At 59.6% G+C, this 16,459-nt stretch overlaps 1 protein-coding gene across 9 annotated transcripts in view; it reads right to left on the bottom strand.

The window, feature by feature from the left end:
- RIMBP2 (RIMS binding protein 2) overlaps positions 1-16,459 on the bottom strand; it is a 75,291-nt gene that overhangs the window by 25,958 nt on the left and 32,874 nt on the right. For 6 of the 9 annotated variants that reach the window (XM_068562538.1, XM_068562541.1, XM_068562539.1 and 3 more), the window contains 5 exons: positions 13,879-14,688; positions 10,299-10,450; positions 8,850-9,311; positions 6,880-7,023; positions 4,119-4,277 (listed from right to left, as the gene is read on the bottom strand). In XM_068562538.1, the coding sequence (XP_068418639.1) occupies positions 4,119-4,277; positions 6,880-7,023; positions 8,850-9,311; positions 10,299-10,450; positions 13,879-14,688 (1,727 nt within the window). Of the gene's footprint in view, positions 1-726; positions 1,435-4,118; positions 4,278-6,879; positions 7,024-8,849; positions 9,312-10,298; positions 10,451-13,878; positions 14,689-16,459 lie in introns of all 9 variants that reach the window. The other 3 variants (XM_068562536.1, XM_068562537.1, XM_068562545.1) reach the window with 2 other exon arrangements.

Here is a 16,459-nt window from a genome sequence, read left to right as displayed (position 1 = left end):
CCTGGAACCCTGGGATGTCTCACCTGTGTTTTCATGGAAAAGTTCAGCATGACAGGAGCAAATGTTCTGAAAAGAGGACACAATATATAGAGATGAATGAAGCCTTGAAGGAATCCCTACTCTTGAAAACCACTCACAAGCCTGGAAGACAAGGCAGGGGGATGGGTCTAGAGCTGATGATGGAAAAGTCGTTCTGAAAACTGGTCGCAGGAAAGAAACAGGAAAAAAAAAGAAAAAGAAAACCTTTGGAAACAGATGCAAAAATGGATCTCTTCAATCATTGTTCTCTACTTTTTTTCAGTGATAGATGAAGGCCAAAACCAACCACAGCCAAACACCAAAACCACAACGAGAGAAAAACCTTCAGTAATACCAGTAAGTCATAAGCAAGTCCCCACGGTTCATTTTGCAAAGTATGTGTTGCCAAACTTTTGGAGAATCATAGTTCAGCTAACCCTTAATTAAAATTTAGATTCAGTTGTCCTTTAATTAAAGCAGCCACACTCATCACTGATTTGGGGGTAGGCGGTCATCATTCTAAAGCAAAGTAAAGAAATCATCAGCATGGTCCAAAGACTGGGAAGCCGCATAGATCAAAGATGCATGAAAATGAAAGAGAGCCAGCAGAGAGAGTCCCCGGGATGGACACCAAAATAAAAGAAGGTGAAGAAATGAAAACGGATTGGTTTGGCAAGCGGATGTGAGCGGGAGGTTTACTTCACACACCAAAGGACCGTCTGCAACCCGGGGAGGAGGCTGGGCGTGTCTGGCACTGGCCCTACTGTCGGACATTTTTATGCTTTTCTTCCAGACATCCCGGAAGTCCTCACGGCCCCCGGGCTCGTCCCAGCTGCACTTGCTGGGGGCGGACCTCTCCGGGCTCGGCTGGGCCTCATCGCTCCTGACGACGTGGCCGGCCTCCACTGGCTCCCCAGAATCTTCTTCGACGCTGCTCTGCCGGGTCAGCGTCCGGCGCCGGGCCAGCAGGGGCCTCAGGCCCGTCCTGCAGGGACAGTGCCCGGGGCCGGGGCTGCACTGGGCAGCGGGGCTTCTGAAACTAAACCGCGTCTCCTCCTCTTCGCTCCCACAGTCTAGGCCGCTGTCCGGGCTCCTGGCGGCCGAGCGGCTGAACCGACAGCCTCTGTCTTCGAACACGAAGTCCTCGGCCCGGGGGCCCCTGGGTTTCGCAGGGACCCGGGAGCCAAGCGGGGCCTCGTGCCCCCTGCAGGGCCTGGCGGGCCTGGGCTCTCTGGCCAGCCGGGTCCGGGCCCTGGAGGAGACCCCTACGCCCTGCTTGTACGAGAACTCACAGGGCTCTCCATCCTCCTCGGCTACTTCGGGGATACTGAAAAGCTTCTTACTGTGGTGAGTCTGCTGGGGATACTCGGGCAGCTCCAAGAAAGCACGTTCAGTGGTCCTATTCTTAGAGCACTCCTTAAGGGGGTGGTGTGTTAGAACAGGTGCCGCGAGTCAGTGTGTGATCAGATATGAAGTGGGGCCGAGGGAAGGAAAGAAAATACAGACAGAATTAGTCTCCGAGGCCATGAGGGGCAGAAAGCATGCTTGTACTCGTGGGGGAGGGGAGCGGGGGGAGGGGCAGATGGCATGCTCTGGCCGGGGCTCTGGAATGAGAACAGAATGGGTTAGACGGATGGCGCCGGAGCAGGGGGGCCGGGCAGAGCGCACGCAGAGCGGCCTGACGCCCTCAGGACCAGCCATGCAGCCCAAACAACGGAAGAGTGGCAGCTGGGCCGCGGGTGCAGGGAGGATAGTGGCAGGAGGCCTCACGCTGACCGAGGCGCTAGGATCTGTGACGCGGCTACACCCAGAGGCAGGGACGTCTGAGCCCGCTGCCCGCCGGCTGCACCTTCAGAAACTCGGAAGGCAGCTGCCGTGGGCCGCCGGCAACTGGAGATGATTCACGAAACGGGGACCCCAACCCGGCCACGCCACTGGACTCTGCACGTCCGTCTAAGCTCTCAGCACCCTCTGAAATCCATCCTCGTGCGCAGTAACCCATGGCCTCCCTCCCTGGCTCAGATCTCAGGCTGTGAACGCGGGGACCTCGGCACCGAGCGCCCCGAAGTCACGGCTCTGGGCACGGTCTTGCTCTGTCCGTGTCTGCGAAGGCCTGCCTGTCTCTCCTCCACAGCCTGGACCTCGAGGCCCCCAGCGAGGAGCCGTGTCCCCGCCAGTACGGTGGCTGGCCCACCCAGAGGGGCCTAATGGATGTCGAGGGGCGGACACCCCACGCCCCCTGTCCCGGATGTGGTTCTCTCTCCGGATTTGCCCTCAGCCCCCTCCTCTGCTCCCGCTGAACCGGCCCGCTGGGCGCCCCTCCTGGGACACTCCAGTGACTCCACGAAGCCGTAAGCCCACCGTCTGCCCCGCCACGGGCCTCCGGGGATGCGCGTTAGAGCCGCCTCCGCGTGGGAGCAGCGGATTTGCTTCCCTGTCCCCTAGCCCAGCGGCCTGTGGGCCCCGCGCGCACGGGGACCCGGCGGGGTGACCCAGGGCCGCGTCTGCCGCGGGTCTGGAGCCCACGAGGGCCAGGCGAGGAGGGCGTGGCACACGCTTCGCTCATTTGCTCACGAGAGCCCCACGGAGGGCGTCTACTCCGGGGAGCACGGAGGTGAGGAGGGAGAGCGAGGAAACAGGGACCCCGCCCCGGGCGCCAGGCGGGGCGCACGTGAGCCACCGGGGCTGCCACGTGGGAAGGTGAGCCCGCGGGCCGGATCCCCAAGCGAAGTCTTGGAATGTCTGAAAAGAAACCAGGAGTCCAGATCGCCGAACTTGCCCTCTGGGCCTTCTCCCCGGGAGACCCGGTGACCTTTGGTTTCTCTGCTAACGCTGTGCAGGAAGTACCATCCCAGACGCGTCACGGCGGAGGGGAGGGGAGGGGAAGCAGACGTGCTTCGCCGGCCCAGCTCGTGGGGAAGCCTGGGGAGCGGGTCAGGCTGGACCGCGGGCAGCTTGGGACCTTCCTCTGCCGAGAAAGGTCACCGTGACTCCTGCTGGACGGCGGCACGGGGCGGGGGAGGAGGGGGGCCGGTGGGGTTTGCACAGGGATCTGGCATGTTCTCTAGTGACAGCGTCGCCAGCCCTGCGGGGGGCCTTTGCTGGGAGAACGTCAGTCAGTCTGGTCTACGCAAGCGGGCACTGAGCTGGCAGTCAGATCTGGATGTCGCCTTCTGTCCACCGTTCAAAATGCACGGCTCTGTGTTCCCAGAGCCAGGCCGGGGTCGGGCGGGACTTTCCTCTCCAAGGCCTCTGTCATGTGAAAACCCCACAGCGGCCGACCAGCTCTCCGGCCCTCTGTCTGCCTCCCCCGCTGGGCTGGGAGCAGCTGCAGCTCGGAGGTCACGTCCGTCCTCATACCCCAGCCTGGCGGAGGGCCTGGCACACAGGGGCGACCAGCTCGTGCCGAGTGAACAGATGCTCGCTGCAACAGGCAGTGGCAGCAGCAGGACGGCTCCTGGTGCGTCCTGGGGCCTGGAGCTCCATCTCGGTCAAGGTGACCCCCCAGCAAACCCTTCGCTGACGGCTACACCAGAGGCGGAAGCAGAGGATGCCGGGGCCCCTGGGGGGAGGTGTCTGAGAAGGGGCTCGTGTGTGGACCCCGCTGTCCTCCAGGAGGGCGGACCCTCCTCTGACCTCCTCTGACATCCCCTCTCCCTGGCCCTCCCGCAGTCCAGCAACGTCCACCTCGGTTGAGAACCTTTGCACGACCCCACCAGCTCCCAATCTCCAGTCTGACTCAGAGGCGGACTCCTGCCCTCCCAGCCCCTGCTCCTCTGCAGATGGACACGAAAGCCAGGGGTTTGGCAGGGGGGGAATCTTCTTTGTTCTATTCTGTCCGATTCAGTTCTTGGTACAGAGCTGGGTGCCCCTGGGGGTGCCCAGCGGATTCTCCCAGACTCCTTCACCCAGAATTTTGGGAAAGAGGAGGGACAGGAGACCCCGAGCGCAGACTCAACAGTGAGCGAAGCCCATGCAAATCTGTGGGCTCTGCTTGCAGGGCCAGGTGCCTCTGGCGCCGGCCTCATGGCCCGGCAAAGGGACAGGGTTGGGCGACTGTGGGGATGGTGGGGAGGGGCCCGGCGCCCCTGGGCACTGACCTTGAGGGCATTGTGGGACGTGCCGCTGGGCCGCCTCCGGCCCCCGTCCTCCAGCTGCATCTCAGAGTAGAGCTCCTCCTCGTCCTCCTCCATGATGTCCGAGAGGTCGGACCCGCGGCTGCTCTCCGTGTGGTACTCGTCTCCGTGGCAACAGTGCGGCTGGGCAGGAGAAGGGGATGCAGATGGAGGGGCAGCTCCAGCGTGCGTGAGTACCCGGGGCCCCTCCTGGCTGGCCCTCCCCTGCTTTGCCCACTTCTGAGCTCAGAGTCGTGTCTGGGTGTCTGGGTGAGAGCTGCTCACCTCAGAGGTGAGGCAGTCGTAGTCCCCAAGCCCGCGGCGAGCTGCGATGGCAGAGAGAGGACCAGACCGGGCCTCCCAACTCGAAATCTGGATGGGGGCAGGCAGAGACTCCTTGGGCTCTTGGCAGGACAGAACGCCAGGAGGCTCACAAGACACACAGGAAAACATCACTTTTCTGGGTACCGTCAGCCTCTCCAACTTAGTGGCTGGACAAAGGCTCAAGCGACAGGTTGTAAGCTCAGGTGGCAGCAGGACTCAAGGCCCCGTGAGCATGTACGCTGCATCTAGGGTCAGGGAGCAGAGAGTGCTGGGTGGCAGGCAGGTGGGTGCAAATGCACCATTAAGGGCGCCTAAGAGTTTTAAGAAAACCAGGTAGTCTAAAATTCACACACGTGCACACACTGGGTTGTCAAAGACCAGCCCAGTCCGGGCAGGGTGGGACCTCCCTGTGTGGTGTGCCCACTCGGTGCCCAGTTTGGTCACTGACACCGGGGAAGGCCCGCTGCTGGGGGTGCTTGGGGAGGAGTCTGGGGACGGCGGGAAAGGGTCAACAGAAAAGTAAGTACAAGTAGCTTGCTAACTAACGTGTAAACTGAACCACCAGCAGCCCTGATGGGGTCTGGGGATTTTGGGGCTGGTTCAATTCAGCGGTCCCGTTCCCACCCTCAAAGCAAGCGTCCATTATTCAGCATCTCGAGTATTTGCAGCAACTCAAACTGCACACCCTACGAGCTCAGGTTTATGAGCCCCAAACATGCATAAAGCTATCTTGTTTCTGCTGGATGGCATCGATTAAGAGCAATTTCTTTCTTCTCCTGGTGGGCGACCAGACAAGTGTATTTAATAGCATCTCGAGACACGTTTATTAAAAATACCCCAGTTTCAATCGCTCCTCTAGATAAAGACGTGTCAGCACCTGAGTGGCACTAAGTTCCCGGCCCGCTGATGGGAAGGCAGCGTGAGTGCCCAGGCTGGGGGTCCCGACCCAGCCGAGCCCTCAGAGAAGTGGCCTAGATGCTCTCAGCCTGAGAAGTCTGTGTGTCAGCGTTTGAGCTGCTCCAGCCCTAATTCTTTCAATCAGGCACTGCAGAGAAGACGTAAAAGTGAATTGATTTTAAATGAATAAACAAAGATCAGGTTGGTTTGAAAGAGGTCTTCCCAAGGCAAATGGGAAGGAACGCTCCTCGAGAACACAATCTCACTGGATTCAAACCCAATGATGAGTTAGTAATAAACCCATGGGATGGAAGGAGGTGTCTGCTGTTTGCCAAATACATCATGGATAAGCCATTCATAGGACTCCTATTCCTCTTTTCTGCCCAGTGAGATGTCATGGGAAGTCTTGATGGAGCTTCTGGAAAAGATTTTTCTACCAGTTAAAAGAGATGTGCCTGAGAAGAAAGCCCCCCTCCTTTTTCCCTTCCCTCCCTCCCTCCCTCCCTCCCTCCCTTCCTCCCTTCCTTCCTTCCTTCCTTCTTGGGGTGCTGTCATATGAAAGTGTGACGATTGGAGCAATGGCAGCCACTTTGTAACCACGAGGGAAAGGCCAAAAGAATGGAAGATTCAGAACCTAGAGCCGGGACACAATTGAGCAGCTGAATCAACCTTGCAACCTCCTACCTGAGACTTCCTGCGATGTGGGAGAATGAAATGTCTTTGTTATCTTAGTCATTATTAGTTGGGCGTTCCATTTCTTGTGTTTAAATGAATGCAAATAGAATTATTTTAATCTTTTAGATAAAGAACCTGATGGTTGGAGAAGGTGAGTAACTTGCCTACTACTAGCAGTGACAGAGCCAGGAAATGAGTCCAAGTCTGTGAGATTCCAAGGCCCTCTTCTTGGCGAGGTTGTGACACTGCCTTGCTGCAGAGCTGTGTGTTGAGGGGGCTGGAGGATCTGACATCTGAGGGGTTTTCAAGCTCTGACATCTCAAGATCTCAGGACTCTCCAGGCCCCACTCTTCCTGTTGCCCAGACTTAGGTCTTGACACCATTAAAGGACATTCCCACTGGAATATGCTTAATCAGAAATTGGAGACCAAATCCACATTGGATGGATTTGTCACTTGTGAGCCTGGTCTGGGACGAGAAGCCCTGACATTTTGTCCCTCCAAGGGTGGGATGCCGACCGTTTAATTTCTGAATCTCCCGTGATGCTTAGCACTTAGCAGATGCTCATCACACATCTGCCTGATGAACGAAAGTAAAGAAACAAATGGTAGGTTTTGCCTAAATCGAGACCAGGCGGTTACCTGGAGACTCACCTGAAGCACGAAATCAGCCCATGAACGGATACTCACACAGGGCAGTCAGGGAGGGCAAAACCCTCACGTTCCGACTTTTGAAACTGTCCCCCAGTGAGGTCACAAATGCGCAGGCGCTGTGCAATCTAAACTTTCCAAACGGACTGAGATTGCTGTCACCCGGGACTTGGGGCCGTGCACCCCGCAGCTGCACTCACCGGCTTGCCCAGCTCCGAGCCTTTCAGAAACTCGTCCACCGACGCGCCCCTCCTCTTGACGTCGGGGGACTCGTAGCCATCTTCCTCGTCCGAGTTTGCGTACTGCCCACTGCTTCTCTCCAGGAAGGTGCTCCTTTTCTCTAGCTTGGAAGAGAAGAGGGGCGGTGTCAGGGCAGAGGCCGCCTGACCCTGGGGGTGGGTCGGAGCCACTGTGTGAAGGGACTTGGGGTGAGTGACCCGCACAGGCTGGCGGACGTTTTCTGATGCTGCCCTGGGTGCCCGATGCCCCTCCCATGCCCACCAGAACTAGCTCCTGCCTCTGCAGGAGGTGACGCGGGGGTGCTGAAGAAAGGCTCCTCTCCCTCTGTTTGCCACCCTGGCCTGGCTGCTGATGTGATCAATTAACCTTTTCCTGAATATGGAAGCTCAGAGGTTTGCTCTCTCTCCACACCTTCTGAAAGGGGAAGGCAGGCCGGGGGGCGGTGGGGAGGTGCCAGCTGTCCCAGGCGCTCCTGGGCCCAGCCTCTGGCTCCAGCCCGCTCTCGGGGGTCCTGTCTGGGAGCTCAGGGTGGCGGGAGGCATGGCTGCTAGCCGAGAGGGCGGGGGTGGGGGGGGTGGGTGGGTGCAGAGCTCACCCGCCAGCCCCTTCCCACCCCAAAGCACCTGGGCTTCTGCTTTGCGGGAAATCAGGGCAGAGCGCCAGGCTGCCCGTAATAAATGTGCACATTCTGAGGCATTTCCTTTAGTCAAGGGTACAAACTGCTGGGTAACTATTAACAAATCGGGAGATTTCACAAAAAGCCTGGATTTCCAGTTTTTCAACAGGCACTGAAGTGCTGTCACGGTACCTCTTCCCCCTCCTGGTTGCCTGGCCGTGGCCCGCCTACCTCAGCTCTGACCTCTAGGGGTCTGGCCTCTCCTGAAGTTCCTGACCCAGCCTCCAGCCTGGAGGGGGCCTGGCCCGGACCCTGGGATGCCCAGGAAGTGAGGGTCTCCCGGCACCGGCGTGGATGTCTCCACCTGCATCTCAGAGAAGGCACTGCCAGGGGCTGCCGTCCTGGAGAGACCCCCGTGGGCTGGCTGGGCAGAGCTGAGAAGACCACTGACCACCACTGTCCCCTCTGCCAGGGCCCTAACCTCGGGCTTGCAGCAGACAAGCTGGGCGCCCTGGTAGGCAAATGCGCCCAAGGGAGAGAGATGGGGGTTTGTCCCAGCAGGGAGGGGCATGTGGCCTAGCTCAGGTCCACATCCTGCTCTCCTGCAACACTTCTGCTTCTTACAATTTCTCGTCTCACTGCACATTTCCTCTGGGACATGGGCACACTGTCATCCGAATACTCCTCCCCACGGTCCAGGCGATTTCTAATGATAGGCATGTGAATGTATTTATGTGCATGCGTTTCTATATGTAGGTATGTATGTATACATACGTGTATATGAATGCGTGTGTGCGTGTATGTATACACACACATACGTACATATGTCTATCTGTGTGTATACACACACGCACAGACACACACACCCACACAGCTAGAAGCCTGAAGTGAGCCAGCCAGGAGGTGACCCTCGGTTAGGAAGATGTGCCCCCAAGCCCACTCCCAGGAGGCACCTCTCAGATCCCTGGACAGAGACCAGTGCCTGGTCAGCGGGTTGTTAGTTCGTCTGCTAAGCCAGGCTGGTGGATAACCAGTTCCTCTGGTTATCTGGGTCCGTATCTACGCAATGAAAACACACGTTGATTCCGACAGGCTTAGGCCTGGAATGCCCCGGAATGCAGCCCTAGGGGAAAACTGGAGGATGAACACGGCATCCTTCTCCCCAGGTCAAGCCCGCCACTCTGGGTGCTGAGTGTTCGGGGCACGTCTCCCCGCAGACTCGGGGTGCCGATGGAAGGTCCCATCCCCGCTGGGCTGCAGAGACGGACCGCACGGCACGGGCAGCGGTACCGGCGAGGAAACGCCCAGCCTTACCCTGCTGCTCTCGGCCACCCGCTGCGCGGCTTCCCGGGCCATGGCCTTGGCGACGGAGGTGGAGACCGGGGCGCCCTGCGGCTGCGGAAGGATGCGGCTGGGCGAGGGCGACCGCCGCCCCGGGCCCGAGCCCTGCAGGCCGGGCGGCTCCAGCAGGCGCCCGTGGGCCGGAGCAGGCGCCCGGCCGAGCTCCCAGGCCTCATCCGCCGCGGCGTGCGGACCCAGGTGTTCATCTTTGGTATCGGGGGCTCCGGCACTTGCTAATGGCTTCGGTGTGGGAGCAGTTCTCAGGTGGGGGGCAGGAGGCACCAGGAGGTCGGGGGGGATGGCAGCGGCGGCGGAGTCTACGGACTCGCCCTGGGCGGAGAGGGTCCGCACGGTCACGCTCTTGGCTTCGAGGCTCCGCAGCCGCACCAGCTCCACGGCCGTGCCGTCCGCCGTGGGGGAGATGATCTCAGCTACCTGCGCGCAGAGAGAGCGGGGTCGGGGGCCGCCCGGGCGCCCCTCCAGCAGCCAGGGGCCTGGGCCCCGCCTACGCCCAGCTCAGACCGCACCTCCCGGCCCGGAAACCGCGTCAGGCTGCGGCCCCGGTGGAGGCCTGGGGGGTGGGGGGGGGCGCCGCTGAGCACACCCTCTTCTTCCGCGTCCAGAGCCAATCCAGGAGCAGACGCGGCGCCGCGGAGGAATCAGAACGCCGGGCGTGTTTCTGCCAAAGCGTGGCCCCGGGGAGGTGCCAGGCGGAGGCCAAAACGGGCTTCCGGCTGGACACGTGACTGCGGCCCCTTCCGGTGGGGCGGGTTGGGGGGCGTGGGCGGCCCTGCCTGCTGGGCTTCTGCGAGGAGCTGGGAGGAGGGGGGGGGCCCTGCAGCGGCCGCTCTCACGGGGCGAGCTGGGACACTGCCCCGCGTCTGATGCAGCAGCCCTGGCCCTGGGGCTGCGGGGAACAGGGTGGGGAGCGGAGAGCAGACAGAAGCTTGCTCCAGCTCCGCCCCCCCAAGGGCAGCCGTGTCTGTTTCGTGTGCCGGGACCGGCTGGGGCTTGAGATTACGGGCTCCCCTCCAGCGGGCATGAACGCTTAACACTGCAGCGTTTCCGGGGCATTTGGACCACCGTCTCGCCAAGGATCGGTTTGGTGGAATCTACTGAGTGGGCCCTGATATCGTGGGTCTCGAAAGATGTGAATTTTTGGTACCCAGGGGAGAACAAGAAAGGTCCGGAGCAGAACAGGTAGTCACTGCGGGGGGAGAGCAGAGAGCATTCTGTGAAGGAGGACGGGGCAAAAAGGATGGAATTCTCCGTGTTCTGCAGCCGAGCCCGGGATGGCGGCGCAGGGGTTGCTTAAGTAGCTGCTGGTGGGTCGTGGGGGCTGAGGAGAGAGGGAGAGTCGCCCGTCACTGAGCGGAGAGTGCGGGGACCTCTGGGGCGAGCGCTGCCCCCGCGAGGACTCACCCTCTGCCCTTTGGCATACACGCCGTAGCCGGTGACGTTGGCTCCGTTGGACAGCCCCGTGGCCGTCAGCGCGGGCGGCTTCCAGGAGACCTGGACGGTGCCTGGGGTGGCCGCGGCCTGGACGGCAATGTCCTGGGGCGGGGCGGGAGGACCTGGGGGACAGAGGCAGAGGAGCTTTCAGGACACGGCCCTCTGGCAGAAGAGCTGCTACCACGCCCGGCTGGTGGCACCCGGAAACGAGATCGTCTGTTAAAGCCTCCAGGGGTCGCGGGCAGAATATGAAGCGTGAAAGCAGAGCAGGAGGGTGAGGAAGTGGCAGCTCCCGGACACACGCAGTGCCCTCCTGGAACCCCGCTCACGGGTGCTCCGTCCCCAGGGGAGCCCGTGACCCGGGCCAGGCCAGCCCGTGACGCAGGCCAGGCCAGCCGGCCACGAGGACCCAGCGTTTGGCAGAGGAAAGAAATCCCTGCCGCCTCTCCATCCTCTTCTGCGCCCCTCCTCCCTCCGCCTTCCCTCCGTCCCTCCGTCTCTTTCTCTCTTCATCAGACGTGGGGGCAGTGAGCTGGACCGCACCCCCCTCCCCCCCAATCTCACCACCTTGCGGGACAGGACAGAACCGGGAGCTGGAGAGCGACGGTTCTGATGAAGCCACCCGGCCCTGGACACCGGCTCTGCACACACACTGCCCGGCTGACCAGCTGGGCCGCTTCCTTTGCCCCGGAACCCGTTTGAATCGTGCTCACCATGGAAGTCTTGAGCAGCTACTTCAACCAACAAGGAGGCAAGGGTCATGTCGCTGGTCCTTCCAGGTGGCTCCTGGGGACAGCAGGACCACCTGTCTGCCGTGTAACCCACAGGCAGCTCCTTTTCCCCCCGGGTCTGTCTGGTGCAAAACTCCCGTAACTAGCATTCTATTTGGAAAGGAACGTGTAACTTTCAGGAGGAAGGTGTGAGCTTCATTCTCCAAGATCTTGCTCTGGCCCCCTGGATGTCTGCGTAGGGCAGCGGTGGCTGTTTGCTGAGGGTTTTCCGTGTGCTGCTCATTCTTGCTACTCACTTGGGACCCTACATCACTTGATCCGCACAGCAGTCCTGTGAATTCAGCGCATCCTTGTTTTGCAAATGAGGAAATTAAGGTTCCAGGGAAGCTGCTCGGCTATTGGGTGTTGGAAGCGCCGGCCTGCGGCTCAGTGCAGCTCATGAGTAAGGCTGATGCAACCCACCCTCAACACACTGCAATACGGGGCTTCTGAACTTCCCTACAGCCGGCTTCAGAAGTTAAATTCTACCTGGACGGTCCATTCAAACATGATAGGTGGGTCATTGTTCTTAAGGGCGAAGGTCAAGAACTGAAACTGGCTTGGGAGTTTGCTGGGTGCCCACTTCTACCACAAGAGCAATGACAGCGGAGGGCCAGGGTCTTGTGGGTGGGGAAGACTTGTGTAGCTGTGGTCTGCCAGCTCCAGCCCATCCCTCCAGTGGCCCGGAGGTGAGGGGGTCGCACTGACGTCCATCACGTGGGGTCACCTGGTCCAACCGTATGCCCGACGTCGAGCTCATGCTGAACGAGGTTCAGGGGCTGCCCTCCCCATGCCTCTCACTCGTGACATTTCCACAGTCAAAATCCTCCTCCTCCTGGACAAGCAAAGGCACTAGTCTGCTATGGACTGCATGTTTGCGTCCCCCCCAAATTCGTATGTTGCAAACCTAACCCCCAAGGTGACGGCACTTGGAGGAGGGGCCTGTGGGAAGTGATCAGGTCATGAGGGGGGAGCCCCCATGAGCGGGATTCGTGCCCTTATCAACAAGGCCCCAGAGAGCTCCCTCGCCCCATCCTCCGGGTGAGGACACGGCGTCTTCACCGTCTACGAGCCAGGAAGTGGGCCTCACCAAACACTGAGTCTGCCCACGCCTTATCTCGGACTTCCAGCCTCCAGGGCTGTGAGAAATAAATGTCTGTTTTTCATAAGCCACTCAGTTTATGGCATTTTGTTACACCAGCCCGAGCTGACCAAGACAGCCAGGAACTGGGCGTGAACCTATGGGAACAGGCCCTGGGCTCAGCATCTCCTCCGGGTCCCTCTCCATCTCAACGTGAGCTTCTCCACGAAGACTCTCCCAGCCGTCCCAATGTACGTGCTCTTGCCTCTCCTCGGAGCCCCTGGGGTCTCTGGGTTTGGGGACTCTGGTTTCTTCAACCCCCAGCACTGACCACAAGACCTCACGGCAGGAACCAATGAAAATCTCAAGTTCTCCCTCTCCCAGTGTCCGCGACTGACATCCCAATAGTCAAGCAGGAAATCCAGCATCACCTCACAGACGAATGAACTGACCCTTCATAAACTAGTTCCTACTCAGACCTGCTTCCTCCTTGAAGTATTGTCTGTCCTGCCTGCCCCTGACCTTGCTGCGTTGTAGGTCAGACTCTAGTTGATGATGGATTTCAAAAAGACTGGAGAGCACCATGCAATAAAAAGCAAATCCATCATAAACTGGAGAGCCAATCTCAGGTTAGATGGAAGGCTTTCTGCAATTAGTAGAAATGATCCTGGAGAACCACTGAATTGTTTGTCAACCTGCTGACAACTGAGGTTGGGCAGAGCTGGATTAATGAATCACAGAAGACAAATCCGAGGAGAGTGTCGAGACAGGCACTTTGAGGGAGTTCTGTGAACATCACAGGACTAAAAAAAGCCCTCGAGGTATCAAAATATGCTCTCACATATCTCTGCAGACACAACCTTCTTTGCTCCAGGAAGGTTGCTCTTCCCCAGGTGTTCGGGCTCCCATCCTGGGCACAGCTGCCTTGCTCGGAAGGGCTGCCTTGTACGTGAGCCCCAGCCAAGATGAGCATGACGGAACCTCATGGAGACGGCGGTGGCAGCTGCCCCTTAGATAAATCCGAGGATGAGCCGACCCGGGAGGATGGTCCATCTCAACCCATCTCTTTACAGTTTCCTGGCAGAGTGTGCGGGGGGATGGGAGAGGAGTGCATTCCTCCTCCTGTTACAGCTGGGCGTGCAGGGAAGGAAGCAGACGGGTGCCCGGAACCCAAGATAGCATCCACAGTGGAACTTCATGTCTTTGCAAATTCGCCCATATGTGTGAGATACATATACGTATATGTATATATATCAAAAGGAAACATGAGAAGAGAGAACAATTTTGAGAGCGCCGTGGGCACCCCCTCCATGGTTCCTCTCTGTGAGCGCACGTCCAGGAGTGGGTGACACCGGGAAGACGGAACCCTCCAATTGCCTAGGGTGCTCTCGTTGCCTCCTGTCTTCTGTAGGGCGAGCCTCTTACAGATGCAAGCGGTAAATATTTCCAACAACACGGCCCCTGAATGGAATCCAAGTTTTCTCCTTCCCTCTCTCTCTCACACACACACACACACACACACAGGCGTGCGTGGGTGTGTTCCGTGGTTCCCGGCTGATCGAAGAATGCTCCAGGACGGCGCCGGCTGTCGGCAGCAGCTCCCCCCGCCCCTCCCCTTGCACGGGGTGACATCCCGGTGTCCCCTCCCTTGGGGACTGACTCCCCCCCCCCGACCCCCCACCCCGGGAGGACAGCTCACCTGCCGGCAGCGTAGAGAACTCCACGAAGGCCTCCTTCCTCTCTCTCTGCTCCAGGGGCAGCTGCCAGGGCATCTGGTGGGGCTTGGCCAGGACCTTCACCTTGTAAGCCGCGTTGGGCCTGAGGTTGCAGAACTGGTACTTGTAGCTGGCGGCCCGGACCACGTCCAGCTCCTGCTCGTTGAGGAAGATGGCGTGGCTGTAGTTGCTGTTGGCGGGCGCCCAGGAGAGCCGGGCGGAGACCTGCGTGATGCTGTCCACGCGCAGGTGGGACGGCGCCACCACCACGTCCTTGCCCACCAGCAGCGTGCAGCGCAGCTTGTCCGAGCTGCCCCGGCTGGTGACGCACTGCACGGAGATGCGGTAGGTGCAGGCTGCCATGTTCAGCTTCTCCACCAGGGCCTTGGTCCTGCCACCCGGCGCCAGGCTCAGGCGCGTCTCTGCGTCCACCAGCACGCTGTAGCTGCTCACAGCCCCCCAGCCCGGGGGCACCGCCGGGGGCTCCCAGCCCACGATGACACTTTTGGCAAGTTGTTTGATGAGGGTGATTTTCCGAGGGTAAGGCACGGTGTCTTCTCCGACGTCATCGATGTTCACGTCCCGCGTCCCCGCCCCGTGGTCGGAGAGGCCGGAGTCCGCGTGCGTCGGGGACTGGAGGTCCAGGATGTGCTCCGCCTCCGAGCCGACGCCGGCATGGCTGACGACGCTCTGATCCTGGTCTTTCCCCAGAGTGCTTGCCAGCCGAGACTCGTCCTGGACAAAATCCACGAAGTTGGAGGGCACCAGGCCCCTCTGCCCGTCCAGGAGCTCGCCTGTGGGGTACGAGGACAGGGTTACCGTCCCACGGGGGCCCGAGGTCCTGCAGTGGTGTCTGCGCCTCCCCGCCAGGGGACGGTACGGAAAGCAGCAGGGCCACAGTGGATTCCTCAGCCCTCTACAGGAATCACTGCGGCATCACCTCTTGGGGACCCCCGCCCCTGCGTCAGCACCCCGCAACCTGCCGTCTGCCACCCCGCCAGTGAGGCTGGCTTCCCCCATGGCGCCCACCCCACCGCGGCCAGCCACGCGCGTACGTGTGTCAACGCCCCCCTTCCAACGGGAATGAAGCTCTGGGAGGACAGGGAACTTTGTCCCCTGCTAGTCCTACAGGGACACCTGGCACAGAGTAGGTGCTCAGTGTTTGTCAGAAGGACAAACGACGTGCAAACTGCGTGGGTTTGGAGGCTAAAAAAATTACACACCTTACTCTGATTTTTGATAAGGTGATCACACAAACAGGAATTAGAAGGTGAATTTTCCCCCCTTGCAGAGCAATGTGTCTGTCTTGGCGAAATTCCCGACATGTGTCCGTTTGGTGAGAGACGATCAACATGGTCCCAGAACCACCTGGAGGCTGAGTGGCCCAAAAAATGCCACCAAACTAGCTCTCGTGGCCACGGGCAGTCACAGCGGGGATCATTCTTTTATTTCATGAAATGGTCTAATTTCTTTGTGTTCTCTTTATTCATGGGGCTCGAAAGCCTGCTGAGAGCAGAGCCGTGGAGAACTGAGAAGCGTTCGGAGGGGCTTCAGCGATGACACAGTTTGGGTAATCTCGTGACACCAGCGGGAAAGGGCTGTTTCCCCTGATGCGTCGCAGAAAGGGCTTGACTGGGGGTCCGGGGACCCGGGAGGCTGGGCAGTGTGGAACGAAGGGTGGGGTCTGCTCCCAGTAGACACACCCACACCTCGAGGGACGTGCGCCGGGCCTGGGCGAGAGGGCTGCTGACCACTGAGTCAGTCCTGATTCTCCCAGCGTCAATGAGGCTCTCTGACTCTGCTCCTGTCCCCAGCTAGGGGGCGGGTCTTGAGACGTCAGTCTTTGCCTCGAGGATGTTCGGAAAACACAGCCTCATTTGACGCAAGGAACGATGAGGAGGAGGAGGAGGATGGGGGTGACAGCAAGCCCTATGTACCAGGCCCCATCCTCAGACCCCACGTCAGCTTCCTCATTTATCGTCACAGCCACCCCTTAAGGTGGGAACCGTGACCATCTGCAGAGTGAGGGAAGGTACGCTTGCCACTGTCACGTGGACAGCGGAACGCTGAGTTCTGCCGCCTGCCTTTCATCCGGCCTCTGGAAGGTCTCTGTGGGCACAGTGCCTGGCGCAAATACTCTAGAGAATTCCAACAAGGGTTATCTGGCAGCCACCTTGGGCACATAGTTCTCCCCTGGCGCGCACATCGGTGACGGCAATGTGAATTTATGTTAAGAGTTCAAGCAGTTTTGCCACCAGTTGTGGTGAAATTTCTCAGGAGGCCTACCCACAGCTGTGCCACTGTTTTTCCGGTAACTAATGGAGACCAAGAATTTCAATGACCCCGGGTTCTGGCACCTTCAGAAAACCAGCCCAGGCTGGGCTGCCGCTCACCGACCTCAGCGGAGGCCACCTGATCTCGGGGCCCATCAACCCCAGGACAAGAGCCAAGAGTGTGACCATCAGCTCCAAGGAAACTCCAGGAGGTCACACAAGAGAAACCTGCTAGTTTAGCAAGAAACAATTTTTTCTGCTCAGAGGGAACAGGAGGAAACCAAGACCCTTC

This window comes from Eschrichtius robustus, chromosome 14, assembly GCF_028021215.1.
Source record: "Eschrichtius robustus isolate mEscRob2 chromosome 14, mEscRob2.pri, whole genome shotgun sequence".
Taxonomy (NCBI): Eukaryota; Metazoa; Chordata; class Mammalia; order Artiodactyla; family Eschrichtiidae; genus Eschrichtius; species Eschrichtius robustus.
This window is presented reverse-complemented; position numbering and strand designations above follow the sequence as displayed.